At 32.7% G+C, this 27,402-nt stretch overlaps 1 protein-coding gene across 11 annotated transcripts in view; it reads left to right on the top strand.

The window, feature by feature from the left end:
• Positions 1-27,402, top strand: part of BRINP3 (BMP/retinoic acid inducible neural specific 3) — a 380,288-nt gene that overhangs the window by 7,684 nt on the left and 345,202 nt on the right. For all 11 annotated transcript variants that reach the window (XM_035279315.3, XM_002760271.7, XM_078355139.1 and 8 more), the window contains one exon: positions 15,797-16,082. In XM_035279315.3, coding sequence (XP_035135206.1) covers positions 15,962-16,082 — 121 coding nt within the window. In that variant the 5' untranslated portion in view covers positions 15,797-15,961. The remainder of the gene's footprint in view (positions 1-15,796; positions 16,083-27,402) is intronic.

The raw sequence follows: 27,402 nt of genomic DNA, 5'->3' as shown, positions 1-27,402 counted from the left end.
TGTGGAAACCTTTAAAAGCACCCAAAGCAAAACAAATTTCTTTTATTAGCAATAAAGTAGCTACCATATGATAGTTCCAGCAAATTAAATCTATAAAATACACATTTATTGATTAAATTAACAAATATGTGAACATCACATTAGAATGCAGTATAGTTCTCTGCTATGGAAGAATAATTCTGTCATAATGGTGTGTTTCATTTATATTCCATTATAGATTTATTGTGAAAGAATACTTATAGATAGACTTATTTTTCCTGATTTCTGTGAGTATCAGCCAAGCTCATCAGGATTGAGCTGTTTTTTATTAACTTTTCTGGACTGTTGCATTTTGTTAATTTTAAAAGCTATCTCTAAAATATTGCACTATTAAAATACAATCTAGTGTTGGGAAGACCAGAATTCAGTAAGCATGCATTTTAGATTTTTCAGTGTCAAACAGAGGCCAGTATATAACTATATTGTTATTTTATAGATCATTAAATTCTCACTATCACTAATGAAAAGTATTTTCTTTGAAATATTTCAGATGATGTCCATAAATGTAAGCTAGTCTGAAAAAAGTGATTAAATGAAATCAAAGAATAAATTTAGATATTAAAGGATAAGCTTATTCAAGTATCATCTTAAAAATCACGTATCCATATGAAGGTTGAGTATAATTTCTTTCTGTATAATAATTTATGTATATACTTTTAAGATACAAGTTTTTGTATCTGCTTTTAAACATGTAATTTAATTTTGTTTGCCAAAACCCCTTCTGTTATAGCTAAAGTAATTATAGAACAAAAATTAATACAATTGGGAATTTCCTGGGATAGATAATAAATTAAAGTGGTTTTCATGACTTTAGTATGGTAACATTTCTGATGGTTTGAAAGTCAGCCCTGTAAATGTACATACACAGAAGAGGTACTGTTTTTTTCAGATGTGAATACCTCTTAAATAATTATAAATACACTCTAAATTGGTAGAAAAAATTATAAAAGTTTGAATAAATTATGCAGCAAAGTTGCACAAAATAGTATTTTAAGATAATCAGTGCTTGTTTTCTTAACATTTTTGTATATAAAACAAGCTTACTAATATATAGTCCAGTCTAGCTTATTCAAAACATTAAAATTAAATGGTTATGTTTGAGTTTATGGTAAAAAAATTTCTTATTACTCATCCAGACAAGTTCACTAATATATAAAGACACAGTAATACTGTATTTTATACAGTAAATAATATTGTCAAGATCATACCAAAAATAATGAGGAAGAAGACCACAAGTTTCAATATCAAGTAATCTAGAAGAAAATGAATCACCAACAATTAATTAACACTTCCAACAACAACTACAGAGTATTTTTTTTTACATACCAATTTTACTCCAAAGAGAGATTTTAAACAACATGTTAATTTTATTTTAAAAAAAAACCTTTCAAGGATAAACAGTTATGAAGAAATCTGTGTTTATTAGATGTATAAGATATACTCATTTCAACTTATTCAAAGTTTATGCATGTAATTTGGAGTAACTCAAAGACAGCATTATTGTTTTTCCTAACATGAACTAAGAGAAGTGAATCTAGCCTTCTCTATGAATTGAAACTTAAATTTTATACCTAAAAAAAAGGGGACTCCCGAAAAAAATTTTAAAACACATTCAGAGTATAATTTAGAAATAATTTTAAACATATTTTAAATTAAATTAATTGTTATGTGCACAACTTACTTTTGAGTGGAGACACTTTAAGGATTTATACGCCTCCTCTAGTCCCATCCCGAAAACCACATAAATTTTTGCAATACGTAGTTCCTTGTTTGAGAATTTTTATATCAAGGGTAGATTATTGACTTATTAAAGGTATAGCTATCTTTGTATTTTGGCTAAATGCTACTATGTTTCAATAGTAACTTACCTATGGGAAAAATAATTCAGAGGATTCTTGTTTCCTTTTAGAGTGAACTCTGGCAGCTTTTCATACATGTCTTTCATCCAGCCATTAAATGAAAAAACTTTACCAAATATCTTCTTCAATCAATTTGAAAGATGAAACAACAAATTATGAGTGGAAGATAGGACAGAATAAAAATGAAAGATCACTTTTGTCATTATTGCTTTTCAAACCAATCATTCATCGCTGAGGTTGAAGAAAATCAATTCTGATTTAGAGTCAGAATCAGCAGCTCCAATCATAAGTGTTGTGATTAACTGTTAAAATATTTCTTCCTCTTTAATAATCTTTAGTAAGGTAAATAAAAGTTTATTATCCCATGATTCTTTAATTACTGGAGTGATACAATTTTGACATTCTTTAATATATTTTAGATAGAGCTTTGCATCAGTCAAAGCTGAAGACAGTTTACTCAAGATCTGAAACCAATTATTAACTGTTAATTAAAAGGTATATATTACTAAATATTGATCTCAGATAAGCCCAGTAATCGTGATTACTTTAATTATTGCTCAGAAGGTAATTCTTGACAAGTTAAAACAAGATGATTTTAAAAATTACCGCTTAGTCTGTGCATGACATGCTAAGAATCGCTAGTATTTAATAGTCTCTCTATGTCAGATATTGTAACGTCTCACTTTTTCTTTCTTTCCAAAATTTGGCTGATTCTTTTTTATGTCAAGAGTGGCTTCAAAAATATTTTTTAATGTTTTAAAATGTTTTTAAGATTTAAAAAATATTTGCTTTCCTTTTGAAATAGTATCTCATAACCTTTTGAGTTTGAAGATAGGCCTATTTTAGAAGTTAAATTAATGTATTGACAGATGGTCCTTGGAAATATCAAGTGTTCTCAAAATTGTATGTTGGAGAATGATAAACATAGATGCTTATTGTAAGAAAGAAAGCTTAGTTGGATACTATATAACTTTTGGAGACGTTAAAACTACTGGGTTAAAATATGGGCTATCCAACCCTCTCCGTCAACTGGGTAAGTTGTGCCAAGGTTCACTGCTGAAGAGGCATTCTTTAATTAGAAGCACCCGGAGTTGTGACATGATTTATTAGATGGAGTTAAGGAGGCATTGGAAACGGCATAAAAAGACGTAAATACTTGATGTTAGTTCTGTTCGCTAGTTGCAGATCACCTCTGTTTTTGACTCTTAAAAAAAATATGCATCAGATGTATGATGAGTTGTGTGCACTGGTGTAAACCCTGGGAATAGAACAATGAAGAGATGTAACCATTGCTCATAAGATGTTGACCGTTGTTTGCTATTTGTAGTATGCTTTGTTTAAATTAATCCACTAAATCAAGTTTAATGCTTGGCCACTCATTTTATTTGCACACATGTCCCATTTTGATATGGTAAATATAACTCTCTTTGAGAAAAAAGGGTTGCCTAATTCTTCAGTATAGAGAAAGGTCAATGAAGAATGCATTTTCTATGTAGGGCATTAAAGGATAACTATTAAGGGAGAGAAACGGAGAAACCAGGACAGTTCTGAAAATAGTCACAATTCTCAGGGTGATGAGTTAGCTGGCATCTTGTGTGTTGTTGTGTTTTTCATCTCCAAAATATGTTAGCTTCCTTTTAATGGAAACATTTCCAATAGGTTATTCTTTTTTATGTTAATAATTAATGAAAAATCAGATTAACATTATAAGGATTTTCTTTACGAATTTAGTTTTTTTATTCCATCTATTTATTAACAAACTCCATTTATTTAGGACCCTCTACGTGCCAGGTTATCTTGTTGGTACCAAAGAGACATTAGTGCATAAAACAGACACAAATCTGCCTCAAGTTGCCTAAACTACAATGGAATTATTACCATGTGACTTGAATGACTTCCGTAACCCAGAATAAGACCAGTTAAGGGGTCTACTAATAATATTTATAACCACACACTCCTAAAATGTGGAAACATTTTCATTTCTCTAAAAACTGGTAAAAGTCCTGAAGATTATTATTTTGAAATTTTAAATGTTTTTTTTTTTTACTTAGTAATTAGTACTTCTTTTCATTTTTGTAAAAAGTTTTACTGAACTGTCTTTGAAAGCTTCTTAAATTTAATATTTCCTTTGTCTGTGATTTTAGAGTACATGCTCTTATTTATACTTCTCAAGAAAATAACTTCTAATTAAACAGCTCATTTCACCTTGTATGCCTGGTTAACTCCAGGGTAAGCTTGGGAGCAATTATAGATTGAGAGATTTCCTTTTGGTTACCAAACTCCAAGATTTCTTTGTCCCTGTATTAAGACTTGTTCATAGATTACATTAGTAAGCCATTATTTAGAAGCAGTATGAATATCTTTGCTGAATCATTTTTATACTTTCAGTTTTTGAGATCATTGTGAAAGAAAAAAAATTGTAAAACTGAAATTGAGGACACTATCCTAAGGGGCAGGGGCAGTATTTTTCACATTTTCTTTAAATTGACACTTATGTGACAAAATTCTTTTGATAACAAAAGATATTTTATTATCTTTACAAGTAGAACACTTACTATTCTTAGATTCTGCCAGGAAAGGCAAAATCATGTGGCCCGTCATAGTAACAATATTAAATATTGATATCTGCAATCATCATTTCTACTTCAGTTCTATATATCCTTTTAGTCTTTATTTTAAACTTTCCTCTGTTTTACTGTTTTGGTAGTAAAATGTATTAATTGTTATACATTTTCTGAAGCTGTTAAGAAAAATAATTATTCATGATACTTGTTAAAGACTTGTGGGATAGACTTTATTTCAAGGCGGGCTACTTTAATAAGGTTTGGTAAGTAGAAGAGAGACGTTTCACTCAACTCTGAGCACAACAAGAGAAAGTAGAATTTATAGCCAAGGAGCAGGGTGGGATCAGTCGGTAGAAAATTACTGAGAGTAAACATTAAGCATAAGAGGGGATTTTTGCTAAACTGATCTAATAGGATTCTTGCAAAAGACAGGCCAGGGTGGTCAGACATCACCTGCAAGATGGTGGAGGATGAAGAACCCAATCAGACATCTAGGCGGATCATATATTAAGGGTGAAGATTCTAATAAAACTGATTTAGCAGGACTCTTGCTAAAACTGGACAACGTAGAGATGAATGCAGATGCTCAGAAGTCAGGGCCTGAACATTGAGTTAACAGGAGCCTGACTAGAGTTAGGTCCAGGAAAATCTTTGTCAAAGCATTCCCTATATTTTATTTTAAAATTAGATTTTCCAATCTAATATACTTTCTAAACATTTTTCATTTGAACTTCATTCTTTAATACCTGATAAATTTATAAATTAAAATTAAGTACAATCTGAATCTTACCATGATATTTTATTAAATGATCATTTATGTTGAAACACCATGATATTTTACATTTATCAGATAACCTAGGTGATTCTTGTATTTGGTGCTCTTGAAAATAATTTCCCCTATGTGCTGGGCAGTCTTAAGGAATGGAACTCACCTTCTCTTCATTTTTTCAATCAGTTCCACCATTAGGTAGTAGCATTTAACTTCCTCTTTATTGGTAGGACAAGACTGTATTGACAGATGAAGTAGGAGATGAGTTTCCTTAGCAGTATATACTTCTCAGAGGAATACTAACCCTCATTAAGTTGGAACACACGTAAAGCTGTAGTTCAGAGGCAGTGTATTGCTTGATCAGCTAAAACAAACAAGAAGAATGATCTTCTGAAACACAAGTTTAGCAGAGTAATATGACTAGTAGAATGCATTTCTAAGGTCGGTATTAATTGGTATAACATAAATGAAAACAAGGAAGTTCAGTTCTTTTGAGAAAAAAAGAACAGAAAAATAAAAAAGTGCAACAATAATGCATGGCTAGCACATTAATTTAATGGCAGTCCCCTGCTAGTGTATGCAGATATAATAAGCAGCCCTTAAAGATTTATTTTTTATAAAGTTAAAAAAAAATTCAGGAGTTCAATTTAGTGCCTGTTCCAAAAAGTTGCTATGCCTAAGATAGTGTGTTATGTGTAGTAAGGGCCCCAGGGATCACTAAAACATAGTAACTGCCAGCAACTCTCATGTGATCATATGAATGAAGGTGTGAAAAAGGATAACAGCAGCATATTGTAAAATTTAACAAGATTCATGAATGAAAATCTATCCAGTCTCTACTTACTGCATAATTTATGGCCTACTTGTTTCAAAAAATTTAAAGTAGTTCTTAATATACCAAGACATTTGTCTTTGAAATTCAAAAGGGATCCTTAATTTCATATAATCATCCATTTCTGTCATTTTTCAGCCCCTCGTTGGGTAAGTTTAGTTTCCTGTGATGATTGGAATCAAATACCGTTTTACTTTGAGGATTGTCATTACTTTTCAGTTTTCTTTAAAAAAAAAACAGATTTATTTGCTCTTTGAAAGATGTAATTTTTGTTATAACTTCTCGAAATGTCCAGTGATAATTAGTATTGTTAAATGTCAGAATTATTTTCTTCCCGTTTTTACATGTTATTGTTTATTTCAACAGAAAACAAAGATAAGGCAATTATTTCCCTATACTCTTGGTGGAGTACAGAAAAAGAATAGCAAAATCCTGCCTACTTATAAGAAGAATGGCCTACATTGTGTAAAGCATGATTTTATATCTTGATGAATTATTTGACATCTTTAGAAAATAAAGTAGCAAATTTTAGTTTGTCAGGCTATTTAAAAATTCATTGCATTTAAATAAACAATGTATAGATTTTAAGAAGGAACAATTTGAAGTCATTTGAAATCTAACGTTATAGATCGTACTCAGTATTTCACTAACGTGTGAAGTTATACATCATTACCAAAAAGTAATGATGCCAGTTATTGAATAATGAGGCTCTCATTCTTTTACTAATCTGACTATAGAATATGTGGAATTTGTGAACATTCAGAAACGAAAATCCATGTGTTTACACAGGTAGAGAGATAACGTATTACATTATTTATTTAGGTTTAAATACGTTCATCAAATTTAATACTTGAGTATTGACTGATGTTCTGAAAGAGCAATGTCTTTAAAACTTTTTTTTGTACCCAGAATATTTCTTGAAAAATGATGTTATGATTTTTTTTCAGTTGTAGTCCTTGAATTTTCACATTATTACCCCTTAAAATAATATTAGTTAGAAATGACCCTCATATCCTTGTCATTATCTGCTGTATGAGAACATGAAAAAATTGACTTTAATTAAAATTGTATGCTTGCATTTTTGCAAAATATTAAGTCTCATCTCATTTCACTGAAATTTGTTATGTCTCGCATTGTGAGACACCAACTCTGTTGTATGTGTGTTGAATAGTTTTCTTTTTAGTAGTATTATAAAGCAATTTATAAGATTGAGTAATCAAAGCCTATTGGATTAATCTTACAATTTTTCTGAGGAGCAAATAGGTAAATTAATTCAGTTTAACCATGATTATACTTTTCAACCCAATAAATATCACATGTAATCTGAAAAGAATGTTTTCTAATTTTTGAGTTTGCAGTATGTATTTTAAAATATATTTAATTAAATCACATTTATTTAAACTATCACTTTATTCAAAACTATTAAACTATACAAAGCAGACACTCAATGAAAATCCATAATATGTAGTCACTCAGATCACTTGCTTGCTTATAATAGCTTGAGATAATAGCATACTTTCATTGGAATTTTTATTTTATACAAGAGTGAATGCAAACATTTTATGAAATAGCTTTCAGTTTGCAATTGGTTATTATAGGATACAGTAGAGTAAACAGGAAAACTATGGAATTCAGTTTGGCTTCAAGAGTACAAATGGGATGTTAATATAGCTAAACTGCGGTGGCTCACGCCTGTAATCCCAGCACTTTGGGAGGCCGAGGCGGGTGGATCACGAGGTCAAGAGATCGAGACCATCCTGGTCAACATGGTGAAACCCCGTCTCTACTAAAAATACAAAAAATTAGCTGGGCATGGTGGCACGTGCCTGTAATCCCAGCTACTCAGGAGGCTGAGGCAGGAGAATTGCCTGAACCCAGGAGGCGGAGATTGACGGTGAGCGGAGATCTCGCCATTGCACTCCAGCCTGGGTAACAAGAGCGAAACTCCGTCTCAAAAAAAAAAAAAAAAAACAATATATATATATATATATATATTTATATATATATATATATATATATTTATATATATATAGCTAAACTGTGCTGTCGAGAACTGAAATAAGAACATTTGGTAAAACGCTTTGTATATCAAAAGGACTAAAAAGACGTTAACTTTGTTGTGAAGAAAATAACAGCATTTCATTTCATCATCATCTTTTTTATTTTCCCCATGGGTAGTCAGGGAGAACTCAATCAAAACTATCTTAATAAATGATTTCCCAAATAGAAAGGAATAAGTTATTCGATTCCTGTTTATTATTATTCGTTAAATTCTCATTGTGCTTTGCAATTAGAGGGATTTTGGTTTGGCTGTTTGTTGAATAGGATCTAAGTTTGACTTTTATATATAGTTTCTGTCTTTAGAAACTGAATTATAGAACATAAGTGAAAAAGTCCTTAGTTTTCTACAATTTTATGTAATATGATAATCTCTTATCATTATGTCCAAAGCTAATAATTCATAATAATCTTTATGTTTTTGTCCTTAACATTTTTTTAACATTAAGAATATTTTGCTTTGAGCCAGGCATGGTGGCTCACACCTATAATCCCAGCACTTTGGGAGGCAGAAGTGGGTGGATCACCTGAGGTCGGGAGTTTGAGACCAGACTGACCAACATGGTGAAACCCCATCTCTACTAAAAATATAAAATTAGCCGGGCATGGTGGCACACGCCTATAATCCCGGCTACTTGGGCGGCTGAGGCAGGAGAATCGCTTGAACCAGGAGGAGGAGGTTGCACTGAGCTGAGATCACGCCATTGCACTCCAGCCTGGGCAACAAGAACAAAACTCTGTCTCAAAAAAATAAAATAAAATGAAAATAAAGGCAAAATATCTTGATACTATTTATACTTGTAGATATATGTTTACAATCTTGACTTAAAAATCATTACCTCATAACTCTTTTGCTCCCTTTCTTCAACTATCCAAGCTCTTGTTATCCTGAGGCCTAGCTCAGATGCAGATTCAAACACAGATCCTCTGTAGATTCTTTCTTTTTCCGTAAAGAATGAATTTGCTTTTCATGATATGGTCTTGCCAGCCATATCACAGCAGTTGCACCTTAATTTACTACTTATTTCATAAACGTTTATTCAGTCACTCTACAAATACTTATACATGCAACTTTGGTGACTGTGTTGTTGTCGTTGAGATAGGAACAATTATTTTTCTCCCAAAATTAATCTAATTGAAGGAAAGGAGATATGCAGGGAGGGAAACAGGCTAAACATGGAAGCAAATATATCACATAAATGTACCATCACAGGGAAAGTAATGGGAGCATTAAAAAAAGGACCAACCAACCTTGAAAGGTCATGAAAAGCTTTGTGAATAAAATGATAATCCAGTCTGAGGTTTTAAGGTCAATGTTAGGCAGGTAAAGAGATCCTTGTCAAAATAGCGGTTCAGGCAGGGGAACCTGCATAAACAAAGATCCTGGAGAGAAAGCAAGGTATATGATCATGGCTAAAACACAAAGTGGACGTCTGCTTAATGATTGTCCTGGCATATATATGATATGATACAATATCTGCTATGATATGATATGATATGATATGATATGATATAAGCAAAGGAAGATTGTTTCATAAGTTATTTCAAAGAGATCAGTTATCCTGAAACAAAAGTTGTTACTTAATTGGGGGTAAACGATGTACGTGTTCAGATTTGACATTTTAGTAAGATCACTCTGACTGTAGTAAAAAGATCAGATTGGAGAGAGCCACATGGGTGTCAGAATTATTTGATTCCCATTTTTACATGTTATTGTTCATTTCAACAGGAAACAAAGATAAAGCAATTACTTCTCTATGGTCTTGGTGGAGTACAGAAAAAGATTAGCAAAATCCTACCTGTTTATAGTGGGAATGGACTACATTGTGTGAAAATCAGTCATGAAGCTATTGCAGTAACAGTTTAGAGGCAAAGTTGCTAGTGTTGAGCATACAGCATGAGGTGGTCAAGTAAAATGGGGGTGAAGAAAAGGTGGTAAATTTTATATGTAGGGGGAAGAATGAACAGAACTTGGGGACTGATTGGATATGTGCAATGAATGAGAGGGTAGGTGAAAGTCATGTTTTGGCTTAAAAATTTGAGTAGATGGAAGATTTTGCTTATACTCTGTGAGATAAGGAAAAAAGAAAAAGTTTGGAGAATGTTTAGTTTTCATTGCAGAGGTACTGTTTTCTAATAGAAATGACCATAGGCAATATGTTCTGCCTTCTATGTGGCCTTCCCTAAGTGACAGGCAGTTCCTGAGGATAGAAGCACTGTCTTTATTAAGACCTTCTGTCTCAAAACCTATTGTGATGTTTTGCACATTAGAATTGATCAGTAAGATTTATTTTTTTATTCTGGTTTTCTATATCATTACTTCTACCAAATTGGAATTGAAACAATAAACTACTGTGGGAAAACTATTAAAAATTTATGTTAAAATATTCTTAAGTCATCTGTCATTCATTTATTTACACAATTGTGTATTTAGTATTCATTTTTTCAGAGCTAATATTTATTAAAATATGTAATCAATAATTATAGTTATATATAATTATATAATAATGCTATACATTTAAAATAGATTCTGGGAGTGCTACATATAAATATTTTATTTTATAATAAAATAATTCTAACATTTATAATTTAATGGATTTAATAGAATAATACATATCATATTATCTGGAAGAATGTGGCTTTTTAAACAGTTATTTTGAGTATTGGATATTTTATTTTGAAGATAGGTAGTTTTACATTTACCAGCTTCAGTATTAATACGCATTAATGTTAAGGAACTATTTTATAGAGCAGCATAGTGTTTTCTCAATAAAAGAAATTCAGAGAACGGTTGTAGATGTTGGGTAAATCCGCCAATTTTCTTTATACCTTTATTTAATACTTAAAAATGTATGAGTGGGGCCGGGAGCGGTGGCTCAAGCCTGTAATCCCAGCACTTTGGGAGGCCGAGGCGGGTGGATCACGAGGTCAAGAGATCGAGACCATCCTGGTCAACATGGTGAAACCCCGTCTCTACTAAAGATACAAAAAATTAGCTGGGCATGGTGGCGCGTGCCTGTAATCCCAGCTACTCAGGAGGCTGAGGCAGGAGAATTGCCTGAACCCAGGAGGCGGAGATTGCGGTGAGCCGAGATCGCGCCATTGCACTCCAGCCTGGGTAACAAGAGCGAAACTCCGTCTCAAAAAAAAAAAAAAAAAAAAAAAAAAAAAAAAAAATGTATGAGTGGAGAGAGAGAGAGGGAAAGAAAATAAGAGACAGAGATAGAAAACGTGTTAAACAACAACAGCAACAGCTGGTGACTCTAGCCGATGGATACGTACGAGTTCACTGCTATTAGTCTTCCAATTTTCCATGGGTTCCACATTATTTGAAATAAAATTAAATATGCTTGATACAATTTTCTGAAATGACTTTTCATATCCAACTTCTTCAGGAGATTTTAGTTCCTGAGAAAATATTTTTGATATGCAACCAGCAAAAATCAGTCCAAATGCAAATATAAAAGAAGAAATAATATAGCTTGCAATGTTAATCATTTAACAAATAGTAATAATTAGCACTGGATATCTCATTAGACAGTGGATGATAATATACTGAGGTCAAAAAGATGGGCCGCTATGACGTGTCCCGTCAGTCTAAGGGATATTAAGTTTAATTCAATGATTCCTAACATTTTGCTTATACTCTTTGTACGTTCAGTTCTACTGAAAATTCACGTTTACTATTATGGCAAATATTTTATTTCACATATTTCAATATTTTATGAATTTCATATATATATATGTATATATATATATGTATATATATATATATATGTATATATATATATATATATGTATATATATATATATATATATATATATATATATCAGTATTTTAGATAAAAGTAACGTAGGCCAGGCACTGTGGCTCACACCTGTAATCCCAGCACTTTGGGAGGCCGAGGTGGGTGGATCACGAGGTCAAGAGACCCAGAGGATCCTGGCTGACATGGTGAAACCCCATCTCTACTAAAAATACAAAAATTAGCCTGGCATGGTGGTGCTCACCTGTAGTCCCAGCTACTTGGGAGGCTTAGACATGAGAATCCCTTGAACCTGAAAGATGGGAATTGCAGTGAGCTGAGATTGCACCACTGCACTCCAGCCTGGGGACAGACTGAGACTCTGTCTCAAAAAGAAAAAAAGGAATGTATCGCCACCTTGGAATAGGACTACTAACAGCTAGTGAGAAAGAATAATTATCATATATATTATAAACATGTTTATGCATTTATTATAATGATATGCATTAGTATATTTTAGTATATATTTAACATATTTTTGGTGTATTTTATATCTGCACAGATTGTCAAGGCCATTGAGAATTTGCAAATAAAATTGTATCATGAAGTGATCTTCACAACGAATTTTATTTTGTGAGAAGGAATTTAAGAATAGGATATGTACTAAACATATGATTTTCAAGAAGACATATCAATATTTATGACTTCTTTCTTTATAAAAAAAACTCATAAATACTGCTTTTTAATTAAATACCATGTTTTAAACATGATTTTATGTTTGTAATTGTGTATATTTCTAATGTTTTGGGTTTTTTTGTTCTTATTCTCTTTTATTACTCTCTTTTATGTAAAATCACTCTCACATGGTCTAGAAAATATTAGGTATGGATGTTCTTATCTGCTTAGTTGGCCACTTAGCCCCTTGTTTATGAATATTAAATTCCAGACTATTTTTCATTTTCCCCACACTACAGAAAAAGTGATGAATTCATTTTGTAAGACTGATGAGGTGATCCTCTGTAATAGTTTAGGAACCTGAAGCACAAAAGAAGTTAAATAACTTACCTAAAGTCATACATCTACAGAGTTAGTAAGAGCTGGATGTTTTCTTTTTTTCTCTCACTTTTTGAGACAGAGTCTCACTCTGTCACCCAGGCTGGAGTATTGTGGTGCAATCTCGGCTCACTGCAATGTCTGCCTCCCAGGTTCGAGTGATTCTCATGCCTCAGCCTCCGGAACAGCTGGGATTACAGGTCTATGCCACCAGGCCAGACTAATTTTTTTATTTTTAGTAGAGACAGGGTTTTACCCTGTGTTGGCTGGGCTGGTCTCAAACTCCTAACCTCTGATGATCCACCCACCTCAGCCTTCTAATGTGCTGGGATTACAGGAATGAGCCACGGCACCTGGAGGGCTAGGATTTTAACATTAACAGTTTAGTTCCAAAGTCAATTATTTTAACCGCTATGACTATTGTCTCTTGAGGTTATATAGCCTAATTTGCTATATTGGTTATTGGATTTGGAGAAAAATCAGGTTTTGTTTTCAAAGAACTATTTTCCAAGCTATTTAATAGTATGAAATAATTTTTGTTTGAATATTTTCAATAATATTCTTGTTCACATTTACATTTAGTAATAAGAGAGCTTCATTTAGACGGTATGACTAGAATTTCATTTAATTAAGAAATATATCCTTTCAGATGAAATATGTGACACAGACAAGTAGTGTGATTGAATAATTTATTCTTATGAAATGAAAAATTACTCATTGACATTAAAAATATATCTTCTAAAAATAATTATTAAATTTTGCCAGTTTGAAGGTATATGATAAGCAAAATAAAAATTGTGTGTATAACCAAGATGAGTAATATTTTTTAGTCATAGAAAAATTATTATACTATACTACTACACGTAAGAATAATTTCATTTATAAATGTAAGTAAACTATATTTATTTTAATTTAGACCATATAGTTCTCATAAAAAATATATAAAGGTAATTTTTTCAGCAGATTATAAACTTAGGAGTTGCATCATTTGACAGTGGCACATTTATGCAGATAATAGAAAAGAAGTTGAGAATCTTCAAGCTCCTATTCCAGTATCTTTCTATTATAATATTCTTTCTTATGGATCACGAGGTCAAGAGATCGAGACCATCCTGGTCAACACGGTGAAACCCCGTCTCTACTAAAGATACAAAAAATTAGCTGGGCATGGTGGCACGTGCCTGTAATCCCAGCTACTCAGGAGGCTGAGGGAGGAGAATTGCCTGAACCCAGGCGGCGGAGGTTGCGGGGAGCCGAGATCGCGCCATTGCACTCCAGCCTGGGTGAGAAGAGTGAAACTCCGATTCAAAAAAAGAAAAGAAAATCATTTTTAAAATGTCTTCATTTTTAAAACTTCCTATGTTGTTTACAAAAGAAGGTATTCTTCAATCCCCTCAGTGAGACACTCATATGATTGAGGCAACTCATACAGTATGTGAGTAATGGCCTTTTAATTGTGTGATATGTGAGAGTACGATTCTGATGATCTATTTCACTCATTCTATCACTGTTTTGAGCTACTTCAGAGCTGCAAAATTATTTCTCAATACCTCTCATACAGAAATAGTTTAGGATTAAATTATGAATAGTAGGGTTATAGTTAGGAAGGCAAATTAAAACCAATGTTCTTATCCAAATACCAGATAAATATGGTAGCTACTATTACTGATATATCTTACTTAATACTGTGAATCTTGATTTTTTTTTCTAAAGACATTGTGCTAAGAACCCATGAAAGTAAAACTTTCTCATCATTCAGATACTTTGCACTCTATAGTTCTATCTACTATAAATAATACTATTTGAAAAGTTGATGAGGATAGAAAGAAAAATTGAATTCAAATATTTTTAGAATTTTCTGGTGCAGCATATATACATTTCAGCTTTGTATAACGTTTTGTATACCGTACCATGCTGGGATTATACATCTTATTACATTTTTTTTGAATGGTTATACTACAATATATGCAGTTTCAACATCTATGAATAATCTGCATTAGCTTAATTTATGTGCATTGGTTTGGTTTATGTGTATAATTTTGGAGGTATGACTATCTTATGAATAAGACAGATGCACATTTAAATCTTTAAAGATCCTAGAAATAATTTAATTATGATTCTGTTTAAATAATCAGAGAAGCAGTTTGTTTCTAACAGAAAATTTAAAAAAAATTCTGAGAAAATACACTACTTTTCACATCCACTTTCCCACGCACAAATCTATTCATCTATCAACCTGTCCTTCTACCATCTCTGTCTCACTCTGTCTCTCCCTATATCTACATGTACTTATATCTATAATAGGTATACACATACTCACATATATATATATATATATATACATACATACATGTATATATTTATGTATCCTTAAGCCCACAGTTTTACTCCATGTTTATCTAGATTATGGAAATAACTACATGAGTATCTCTACTTCATTTTAAAGCATTTATCTGAAGTCTAAAAAAACTCTACAATAAAACTATAGTATTAAAATTTATAACAAAATTTATGAAATATTTGAATATATTAATTATTTGAATCTGTCCAATTTTATAAAACATGCAAGGACAAAAGGAATATTAGTTAAAACTTCTGATTGCTTCTCAATAGGCTTTAATTATCCACTGAATGTAATTGTTATGACTAGGTCAGTTACGACTCAGTGTCTTATTTTCCATTAATATAAAAAGGGCACAACGTATAAGCGACATACAGCTCTGAAAAAAAAATTATTTTGGTTTGTATTTTATTCTCTTCTGCTAATATTAATTTAAAACAGTGATTTAGATTACAATTTTAAAAATAGCCTCAACACCTCAACTGAGAGAAAAGAATCTTCTGGGGCTAACTAATTGCCTGTGTATTTTGTCTAGGTGTTGAGGGAAAGCTAAGAGAATGAAGGCTCTAAATCTGCAGTGGAAGCATGATATGGCGAAGCAGAGCTGGTGCTGAATTGTTCTCTCTGATGGCTCTATGGGAGTGGATAGCACTGAGTCTTCATTGCTGGGTTTTAGCGGTTGCTGCTGTTTCGGATCAGCATGCCACAAGCCCCTTCGACTGGCTCCTCTCTGATAAGGGACCCTTCCATCGCTCACAGGAATACACAGATTTTGTGGACAGAAGCCGGCAGGGATTTAGCACAAGATACAAGATATACAGGTATGAAGCAAAGGGAAAGCAATTACAGAAATATCATCCTTGAAGGTTGTGTATAAATAAGTTTCTCTAAGGGAAAGTTTCAGATGGGAAGGCGTTATTATCAGAAGGGTTGATACTTTCTGTGCACCGTAGTAATGTTTTCTTGCTATTCAAAAATATTTCTTATAGATGTAATGTATTATGATAAAAATAGATAATGGTGACCACTTGTATATCACTCCCAAATTTTACTATGTTGCACTGCCTTAAAGTCAATGGTAATGTACTTGGAAGCCAAGTTTCTTATCTTAAATAGCCAAAAATTTAAAGTGAATTTTTAAAAATTGCTTTTCCTTTCTACCTTATACCATGCTATGTTACCTTTTTCAGCCTAAATGGAAATGGTATCTTCTACTAGTCACTGAGAAGTTGAGTCACCTCATCCTTTTTTACCTGAAAGGTAATTGTACGTTCAGAAGCTAAAGGAATCAGCAAGGAAATAAAAAGTAGCAGATAAATACAGTAGCAGACATGATAGCAAAGCTCAAAGCAATGGAGGGGATTAAGATCTATGGTCTTTAACATTTATCCATGTTCTGTGTTTAAAATCTAGATAAGTTACATAAAAAGAGTCATAGATTAAATCCAACAAACGTTGCCTGCTCCTGTAATGTCCCTTGAATCCATTAAATAGAAGAGTGTACAAGTGGTTGCCTGATGGGTTAGGTTGTATTGATCTATGCCGTTAAGAACATTTTATGTAAAGTTATCACTTCAGTTTGTTGTTTGGTGATGAGCTTTCACAATTCCTAGTTATTGGTTTAACATTTATGAAGAAGCACATTTGTTTTGTCTTTTTGTGTATTGGTATCTATGTAGATAGTCCTATATAAATATTTTATTTCATGTTGTATGTGCATCAGAGGGCACTGTGCTTCATGTCTGTGTGTAGTCATTTACACAGCATTATGAGAAATTTATAAATCCTATCCACAATGTATATTTACAGAAGAGTCTGAGTGTCCTGGACAAGTTCCATGAAGCATCACACAATTGTTGCTATGCCTTTTTAAAAGTAAAAATCCCTTATTCCATGCAGCCATAGCACTGTCATAAGCCTAATGAAAAGGTTTACTCTATTTAAAAAAAATGAAATGATGAGGCTGGGCGGGGTGGCTCACACCTGTAATCCCAGCACTTCCGGAGGCTGAGCCAGGCAGATCATGAAGTCAGGAGATCAAGGCCATTCTGGCTAACATGGTGAAACCCTGTCTCTACTAAAAAAAAAAAAAATTAGCTGGGCATGGTGGCATGCACCTGCAGTCCCAGCTATTCGGGAGGCTGAGTCAGGAGAATCACTTGAACTCGGGAGGCTGAGGTTTCAGTGAGCCAAGATCGAGCCACTATACTCAGCCTGAGGGACAGAGGAGACTCCGTCTCAAAAAAAAAAAAAAAAATTCTAAAGATTTTCTTTCTGAAATGCAGCAGAAATTTTCAATATTTTATGACTCCAGGTTAATTCATTCTTCATTCTTCTGTGTATTTGTTGATTTAGGCAGTTTTTCTTCACACATTGTGTGAAACTACCTAAATTTCGGATTATAAGAATGTGTTATATTTTAGCACTGTGCAAGAGGATTTTTGACAGTCTGTCAGACAAACTGATGCCAGAGCATGTCTCCATGATCTATTGGCATTTGTATCTGGAGGTCTAAAGTGCTGTCTCATGTGTGATTGTTGTGGTTTAGCTTGTCGGTCAATCAGCTGTGAGTTGCGAACCTGGCTTGACATGCTTTTTGTTTGTATTTGCTTTTTTTGTTTTTGTTTTTTTGAGATTGAGCCTTGATCTGTCGCCCAGGCTGAAGTGCAGTGGCATGATCTCGAAGTGCAGTGACATGATCTTGACTCACGGCAACCTCTGCCTCACCAGTTTAAGCAAATCTCCTGCCTCAGCCTCCTGAGTAGCTGGGATTACAGGAGCCCACTATCCTAATTTTTGTATTTTTGGTAAAGACGATGTTTCACCATGTTGGCTAGGTTGGTCTTGAACTCCTGACCTTAAGTGATCTTCCCGCCTCGGCCTCCCAAAGTGTTGGGATTACAGGCATGAGCCACTGCGCCCCACCTGCTTGACATGTTTTTAGAGGTGCTGGGTTGAATGAAAGAGGCATTATTTGAATCACAGATGTTAAAGGTAATGAAAAATGTGCTTTGAGGTATATTTGCAAGGCTCGTATATTCTGTTTGGTTTTATGCAACTCTTTTCCTGAAGACCTTCATTAGCCCTGTGCTACTTATCCTTCCTATGTCTTTAACTTTGTGACTTGAATAAACATGTAAGGATATTAAATGTATTTATAAACAGTGGAGCTAGGTTATAACTTCTTATGAACCCTTTTAAACATTGCAAACGATGCTATGATCATTGACAGTTGCCATAAAATGAACAATATAATTTATTCATTAGGGTACCTTTAGTCATAGTAAGGTGAATTTTGTCTTTATTTATTTATTTATTTATTTTTTGAGATGGAGTTTTGCTCTTGTTACCCAGGCTGGAGTGCAATGGTGTGATCTCGGCTCACCACAACCTCCGCCTCCTGGGTTCAGGGAATTCTCCTGCCTCAGCCTCCTGAGTAGCTGGGATTACAGGCACGCGCCACCATGCCCAGCTAATTTTTGTATTTTTAGTAGAGACGGGGTTTCACCATGTTGATCAGGATGGTGTCTATATCTTGACCTCGTGATCCACCCGCCTTGGCCTCCCAAAGTGCTGGGATTACAGGCGTGAGCCACTGCGCCCGGCCGTGAAATTTGTCTTTAATATTTATCTTTGAAATATAATTTTAAAGGGTTCATTTTTCATTAATGTTTGCCATAAAATATGGAATTTGTGAGTACTTAAAACACATACATGTTAAATTAATGTTTTCCATATTTAAGTACTTGACTTGTCTTTTTAAAGATTCTAATTTCCTAAGGTGATCAGCCCAATTCTACGAGTGCTTGTTAATCACTTTCATCACCACGTTTATGGGGAATATTGCACTGACCTCTTCCTAACTTCTACCATTCTTTGGTTGGCCACATGTGCAAGTGAATTATGGGAAAATGACGATGATTTTCTTATTTTTAAAAATAATATACAGACATGTCATATTATCAAAACTTGGTGTGCTTCTTCAGACCACTTATTCAAAGAATGCTCCAAATTTGAGACTAGGAGACAATTGAGATAAATACTATGTTCCTTGAAAAAAAATTCTATTTAAAAAATGACTAATAAAAGACAATAGTTTAAAAAAAGTTAAACAACTATATGGTCACTTTCTTTTTCTTTTCTTTTCTTTTTTTTTTTTTGAGACGGAGTTTCGCGCTTGTTACCCAGGCTGGAGTGCAATGGCGCGATCTCGGCTCACCGCAACCTCCGCCTCCTGGGTTCAGGCAATTCTCCTGCCTCAGCCTCCTGAGTAGCTGGGATTACAGGCACACACCACCATGCCCAGCTAATTTTTTGTATTTTTAGTAGAGACGGGGTTTCACCATGTTGACCAGGATGGTCTCGATCTCTTGACCTCGTGATCCACCCGCCTCGGCCTCCCAAAGTGCTGGGATTACAGGCTTGAGCCACCGCGCCCGGCCTATATGGTCACTTTCTATGTAACAGGATTATAATGAAATAATGTGTGGAAAAGAGTAAACCTCTGAATAAATGGTTCTTTGGATCCATATGAGAAAAGCATAAATTGAATTCCTTCTTTATAGCATGTACATAACCCTGTTTTTATATGAAATAAAGATCTAGGCTGAGGCAGGAGAATTGCCTGAACCCAGGAGGTGGAGGCTGCAGTGAGCCAAGATCGCGCCATTGCACTCCAGCCTGGGTAACAAGAGCGAAACTCCGTCTTAAAAGAAAAAAAAAAAAGAAAAGAAAAGAAAGAAAGAAAGAAAGAAAGAAAAAGAAATAAAGATCTAAACAGGAAAGGCAGAAATATTAAGTTTCTAGAAGACAACAGAGGAAAACAACTTCATAATACTGGGATAGTTGAGAATCCATTTAAATACAAGATATTATGAATTAAAATACAAGTATTCTTAATCAGGAGTAAGAATTGAACAGGTATTTACTGATAACGAGTTATTTTTAAGAAGGTATATATTTTTTTAATAATACAAACGATGAAGATTCTGGTGTAAAATGTCTTTAAAGTAGCAATCCGGATACAAATCACTTCAAACTTCCTATTAAAATACTGTATTAATTATCAGGAGGGAAATGAAAACTCATAACAGCACAGAAAATTATGGTGAATATGTAACTTTCTGCAAAAATAGGGGAGACATTTAAATAGTTATAAACTTCTTGTAAGCTATAAGACTAGCAAAACAGATTTTAATACTTAAGATGAGCAAGCCCACGTGCCTCAACAATGGTGGCATTTACCCTAAATGCAGAAGAGCGCTGTATCATTACCATCAGCTAACTGCTCAGAAGCCCAGAGTTGGCTCCTAATAGGAACTATGCAGCTCTCTCTCTGTGACAGGATCCTACCTTGAGATGTAGCCATGGTCAAATGATCTCTCTCTCTCTCACCATGTTTGGAGCTGGTACATGGCAAGAATAATGTGGTAGGAAGAGAGTTTCCAAACAAAGATGCCCCGTGTAATATTTGAGACACACTTACCAAAAAACAAAGAGAAAATATTTTCCCATCTATTTAAATTCTAATTTATTTATTTGTCATGTATTTTTATATGCTAAATTTAGCAACCCTAGAAGGAAATATGTGAATACTAATATTAATTATTACATATCAATGACAAGGAACAAGGACTTCCAGAAGTAAATTAGGAACAGGAAGAGGATTAACCTTTAATGTAGTTAATGTCGTTTCTCCTGGACTTTGTTGTTCACATTGTCAGAGAAATGAATGTTAGGGTAAATTCTCCCTCACCTATATACTAATAATTAAGCCCAAACCTCTACACATCCGTAGACTCCCTCGCAAACCAAAGAAGAATTGGAGACACTGATCAATACATTCTGTTTCTGCAAAATCTACATATTGATAGCACCCTCTATTCCACATGACAAATAAAATCATACAGTAATAGCACCTTTGCACTTGCAGTGTGGGATCCTATGAGTTTCACATAGCAGGGAGACCATGCTTTTACTGAAGGGAGAAATTATCAAATTTTTTTTAAATAGCTAAACAAAAGAAATAAATATCTTAAAGATTCAGTAGAAGAGATTACCTCTTCATTATCCCTCTCCCTGATACACACATACACAAAGAAGCACACGTGAATGCTTGGTGTCTTTAATAGATTGTAGGAAACTGTGATATCTCTAGAAACAGAAGAAGATATGGTAAGGAAAAAATAGGGTGAAAAATAAAAAGGAGTTTGGAGGATGTGATAATTATGCAAATAAAATGTAATGACAGAAATGAAATTCACACTAAAAACTAACACACAGAGTTTAGTGGAAAATAGTAAATATTGTTTTAAAATTTCTTGGAAATGTTAAAATATAATTCTTGGAAGAGATAATATTTAACAATAAAGATAACTATTGAGTTTAAGTTACCTGGGTTTATAAACTCAGATGAAACAAATAAATACTTAGAGCCTAAATTTGAATAAAACCTTAGAAAAATTAAGCAGAGGGTGGAAATTCATTTAGTAATATTTCCATTTCCTACCAGAAAAAATAAGTTTAAAATATTATTGTAAAACTTAACAAAAACAACTTGTGGATATAAAAAACATCGTGTATATTTTGAAAGTGTCCTGCTACATATAAAGTCAAACATATAAAAATTTTAAAAATAAATGAAAATGATGGAAATAAACATGAAACGCGGTGACCAGAAAAACTAAAATATACTGAATGTAAAAAATGTAAATATTTCCAGCCTTAAAAATAATTATCACAATCAGATTAAAAATTTTTTTGAATATGCTACTTACAGCAAAGTTAACTAAGACAAAATTAGACCTAATAGAAAAAGTAAAAAGAGTATCAATTTTCCTAAATGCCATATTACATTATATAATGAATAGTATATTATACATACATCTTCTAAGAGAAACTGAAAGAGAAATTTAAAAAAACATAACACTGGAAACTTAATCTGCTATTTTAATTTTTCATGGATGAAATAGACCCCCTGCCCACCACCCCCTCACACACAGTATATGAGTTATAAGAAAAAAGATTACTTGAATACAGAATTTAGTACAATTATATTGATATATAGAATTTTGTACACTAAATTTGTCATATAAATCTTAAATATGGTCATCGAATGTATACTCAATTTACTTCATTCTAACCCACAAAGTTTTAATATAATAAATTAAATATATTCTCATTTTTAGAAATCTCAAAAATCCCTAAGAATGCAAATTTAAAACCAGATATTAAGAATACAAATTTAAAGAAATCAATTTAACTCTTCCCCCAGAAAATTGAAAATTCAGTTTTGATGGTACTACATATTATTCTATTTTCAAAGTATTGTCAATATAATAGGAAATTCTTTCATATTCCTTCAAATTTAAGTAAAACAAAACACATAAAAACTTAAAAAACAAAATAAGGCTCTGATTATTTTAGGATGATCTTATGTTTTTAATATATGCAAATGAACACTAAAATGACTACAAGTATTTTACCTAAATATTTGAGGTATCTCTTGTGTAAAGTTTATAGCTTTTTCCTCCCACATTTTTGTGATGAGTAAGTGTAAATTTTATGATCAGGAAAAATATTCGCTGTTATTAAAAACATTAGGACGAACTATCATTTGTTTGATAAGTCACTTTCAAGTAACTAAGAATGAAATTATGATTTACCAAGGTTTTCTAGTCTGGAAAAGGGAAAGAGATTGGAGTTTTTTTCTCATTTAAGAAATTAATACATCTTATTTATAGTACATAATAAGATATTCACAAATGTATTAATATGAGATGTTCAAAAATGTTGGTTAAAAATTATATTTTATATATATACTATTTTATACTATATATATTATATACATATTCCAGACTAGAAAAAAGAGATTGGAATTAAATATTGTGTTTTCATTATGTAATTGGTGCTTTCATATAATCTTATTTAATCCTTTAAACTGCTTTAATAATTACCATTTTACAGATTCAAAAATGAAAACAAAAACTTGCTGAATTTTTGTTTGCTTCTTGTGTCCCTGAATATCTCTTTCATTTATGATATAGCACTAAAATCACCTGCTAACTTGAATTATGAATACATACAAGACAGGACTTTTTCATGTTTCTGTTTTATTTGTTTAATTTTATATGCTTTATCTTTTTATTTCTATCTTTCTATCCATTTTTATATTCCTAGAGCAAGCCAGTTGCTCACCCATTAAAAGCACTGGCTTTGCTTTTGGATATGCTGGATTCAAAAACCAATGTGAATCCCAGTGAAATTATTTCCTCTTGACTATAAGCAAGGAGGCATGTACTGTTTTCTGTCTTTGACAAAGACCAACTGTATTAACTCAGGTTTGTAACAATTTCTCAGACCTCAGTTTTCTCATTTGTAAAATTAAGGCTGCACTAGATCTCTAAAGATCTTTTGAACTCAAAAGCAAAATGGAAACATTAGAACAAATAGATTTAAAGCATTAAAACAAAAATTAACTGTGGTTAATTCTTATATCTGCAAAAATCGCTTACAAATACTGCCTTATAAATAATATATAAGAATCTCATCTTCTTCTTTGTGTATATTGGAACATAAATTGTGTAATTACTTATCTATCCCTCACCAATCTAATTTTTTCCTATTTCTTATATGTTATATTGAAGAAGCTACAGTAATAAGGAAGCCTTTTATCCTATTTGACTGGGTTTACTATAAATCACTACACTGTTAACACACTGAGTACAATGATAAATTAAGAGGAGTATTCTAGGTAGTTATTTTAAATAATAATCAAAATGCATAAATAACCAAAATTATTTCAATACATGTGTTCAACAACTATATTGTTATATCTCTAATTTTGAGATTAAACTATATAATATATTTTAATTTTTGTTATTTAATTATAATTCACAACTGGAATATACAGTTGCCATTGGGAACATTTTAGTCAGATAAAATATAGAAATACAGATTGAAGAGTTTAGAAACTAGAATCCACTTTCAGAAGAGCTAATTCCTTATGAGGATTGTATATAATCTTGTTATTATAAATTTAAAGATGTGCTTTTGTAATAATTAATATAATTTATATGTAGTAATTTTAAGTTGAATAGTTTATTCATTTTTTTACTATCATAATGACAAAGTAAACAAGATTGCTAGTTAACAATTATTTACAGAATAGGAAACAACAATTATGATGCTTTGGCATTTACACAAATACTTTATTATTGTTTTTCTCTATCTAATCCCATTTTACCAAGCACTCTAATTCTTCATTTTCATTATCTCTGTGGTCTTCTTCCAAGTGAAATTGCCAGAATTATCAGGTTTGTTCTTTTTTGTTTTCACTGTTCTGGAGCTTTTGAATTTCTAATACGTATTTTTTTTTTTTTTATGGGCACCACTCCAAAAATTTGAATTTGAAAATTAGAGAAAAAAACTGGGTTTTAACATTTTGGAGGGTTCCATGACTTTTTTCTTGAGACTGTGTGTGTGTGTGTGTGTGTGTGTGTATTTAAATGGACTTTTATAAGAAAAAAGTAAATTTGCATTTTGATGTTTCTCACTGCATTACAAAAGATTCTAAAATGACATTTATTATGTTCTTTCTGCTTTTATATAAAAATAGTGATGCCTACAATATTCTTTAGAAGTAGAGTTAAAAAATTAGTCCTAAGATTAAGTTACAGTATTATCTCTTTCATTTTAATAAGCATCTGTGAATAAAAGCAGAAGATTAGAACTTCATTTTCAAATTGTACTTTCAAAGTTAAAGGTGAAATGTGTACTTAGTATTTATGGTTTATAATAGATTTTAATTTATCCAATATCCATAATTAGACCTATCTTTTATGGAAGTAGCAAGTTACCTTGTGTAATTTTTTAATTAAATTTTTAACTTCCCCATGATTTTCAATAGAAATTATAGTTCCATAATCTGCCTTTAGGATATAATAATTATCCAGTAAAATTCAGCCTCTTAAAGAGTCTTAAACCAATTAATTAGTAATATTTATTCATGACTTGCTTCTTTTACTGAAGTGATATGTGATAATATATAGATGTTCAAAACTGTTGGTTGAAAAAAATTACACAAAGGATGTATATATCTTCTTAAATTTTTCATTCATGTATTTCTCCAAATTTCCTAGTAAACAAAGGCAATATATAAAGCATACTATATTTACATAAACAAATCTAGGAAATATATTAGTAAACCATTTTATTTTACATGTAAAAGCTACTAATTGATTATTCGTATGAGAAAACATTCTCTGAAAAGGAATTTGAGGAAAGAGACTTTATGCCAGTGAATGGTTCGTAAACTCGGGAAACACAGCCTTTGAACACAAAAACACAGCCTTTTAATGCCTTTTATTAGTTTTTATTTACATACCCCATTAAAATTCATTACAGAGAACAAGGAGATTGTTCATGTTTTATAGCAAAGTTTCTATTCAGGTTCCCAAGAAGTTCTGTTTATAGAAAAAAATGACACTTGCTTGGTTCAGAGTGGTCATTGAAACTGAGTCCTGATTGGTTGATACAAGCTGAGCCTTGATTGGCCAGGGTAGGTAAGTTCTGATTGGTTGGTTTCCAAGCCCCAAACTAGAAGTCTCTGTCAGGTGTTTCAAACTGCTAGTGACGGGGGTGGTTCACCTCTCAGTTTATCTTAGCCAGGCTGACAGACATTGGTTTGACTTGATTGCAGAAAGGGAGGTCGTGTGATATTTTTACCTTTCTCGGAACGCAGTGTCTGTGACCCACTGCTCCCTCAGGCAAGTATGGCTGCGCGGTTCTGTTTCAACTTTGAACACTTCAGTCTGTCAGGGCGTCCATTTTGTCTGCCAGGAGCCGGGATACTTTAACGTAGGGAAAGGGAAGGGTTTATACTCCTCACTTCCTTTTAAAGAATTCTCAGCATTCTTTGAATATCTTCTTTTAGTCAAGATACGGAAGGCTGGCTGGGCACAGTGGCTCGCGCCTGTCATCCCGGCACTTCCGAGGCCGGTGGATCACCAGAGGTCAGGAGTTAGAGACCAGCCCGGCCAACATGGTGAAATCCCGTCTCTACTAAAAACACAAAAATTAGCTGGGTGTGGTGGTGCGCGCCTGTAGCCCCAGCTACTTGGAAGGCTGAGGCAGGAGAGTCTCTTGAACCTGGGAGGCGAGGTTGCGGTGAGCAGAGATCGCGTCATTGCACCACTGCAGCCTGGGCAACAAGAGCGAAACTTTGTCTCAAAGAAAAAAAAAAAAAAAAGAAAGAAAGAAAGAAAAGGAAAGATACAGAAGGCTTCCACAATATTTGAAAGTATTTCACTACTTTATTTTTATTGTTAAGGCATCTGTAGCTCAAACCCAAAAGTAATCACACACACGTAAAGAAAATACACGAAAAGTAATCCCACACTTAAGTGCCTTACCTGTTGTATTTACATTTAATTTTCTTCTCTCGTGTCCAGGGTACGTTAAGTACTTACGTGTGTGTGTGATTAGTGTTTGCGTATTCTCCCTTATTTTCCACATATGTGGAATCTACCTATTCTCTTTTTTGAAATAGTTGAAAAGAGGCAAAAAGAATGGCCTGGGCTTTGCATATCCTTAGTCCGATAGACATTTCCCTGGCTGCTCACTTAAATAGATATTAGCAGCTAACTAATTAAACCACCCCGTTTCTCAGCCAGAAATTAACAAAGGCTTAAAAAATTAGTAAAATCTCTGTTTTGCTGTGGCCTTATGTGCTGACAGTTTGTGCTGACAGTTTTATCTTAAAGACACACACAACTATTTCCCAAAACAGAATAGAAAATTATATTTAAATAAACATACCCCATTAAAATACATAAAGTATTTTCTCATGAAATGTAATCTTTCAAAACTTAACCATCATTTAAAAAATTTTAAAATACAACACTAGGTTTAACATTCTTAAGAATACATTTCCATGTTTGTTATTTAAAAAAGCAAACAGACTATAATCCTTTTTGCGGTGATCTTTTCAGGATCGAGGGTTTTTTTTTTTTTTTTTCCAGATAAAACCAAAGATTCTAAAGATAGCAAATGATATTAAAATTTAACTACTCAAAGTAATGATGTTTAACTCAGGCTATTTAATTCCTATTTATAGTATAACTGTCAAGTGATCATTTAACA

Source organism: Callithrix jacchus, chromosome 18, assembly GCF_049354715.1.
Source record: "Callithrix jacchus isolate 240 chromosome 18, calJac240_pri, whole genome shotgun sequence".
Classification (NCBI taxonomy): domain Eukaryota; kingdom Metazoa; phylum Chordata; class Mammalia; order Primates; family Cebidae; genus Callithrix; species Callithrix jacchus.
This window is presented reverse-complemented; position numbering and strand designations above follow the sequence as displayed.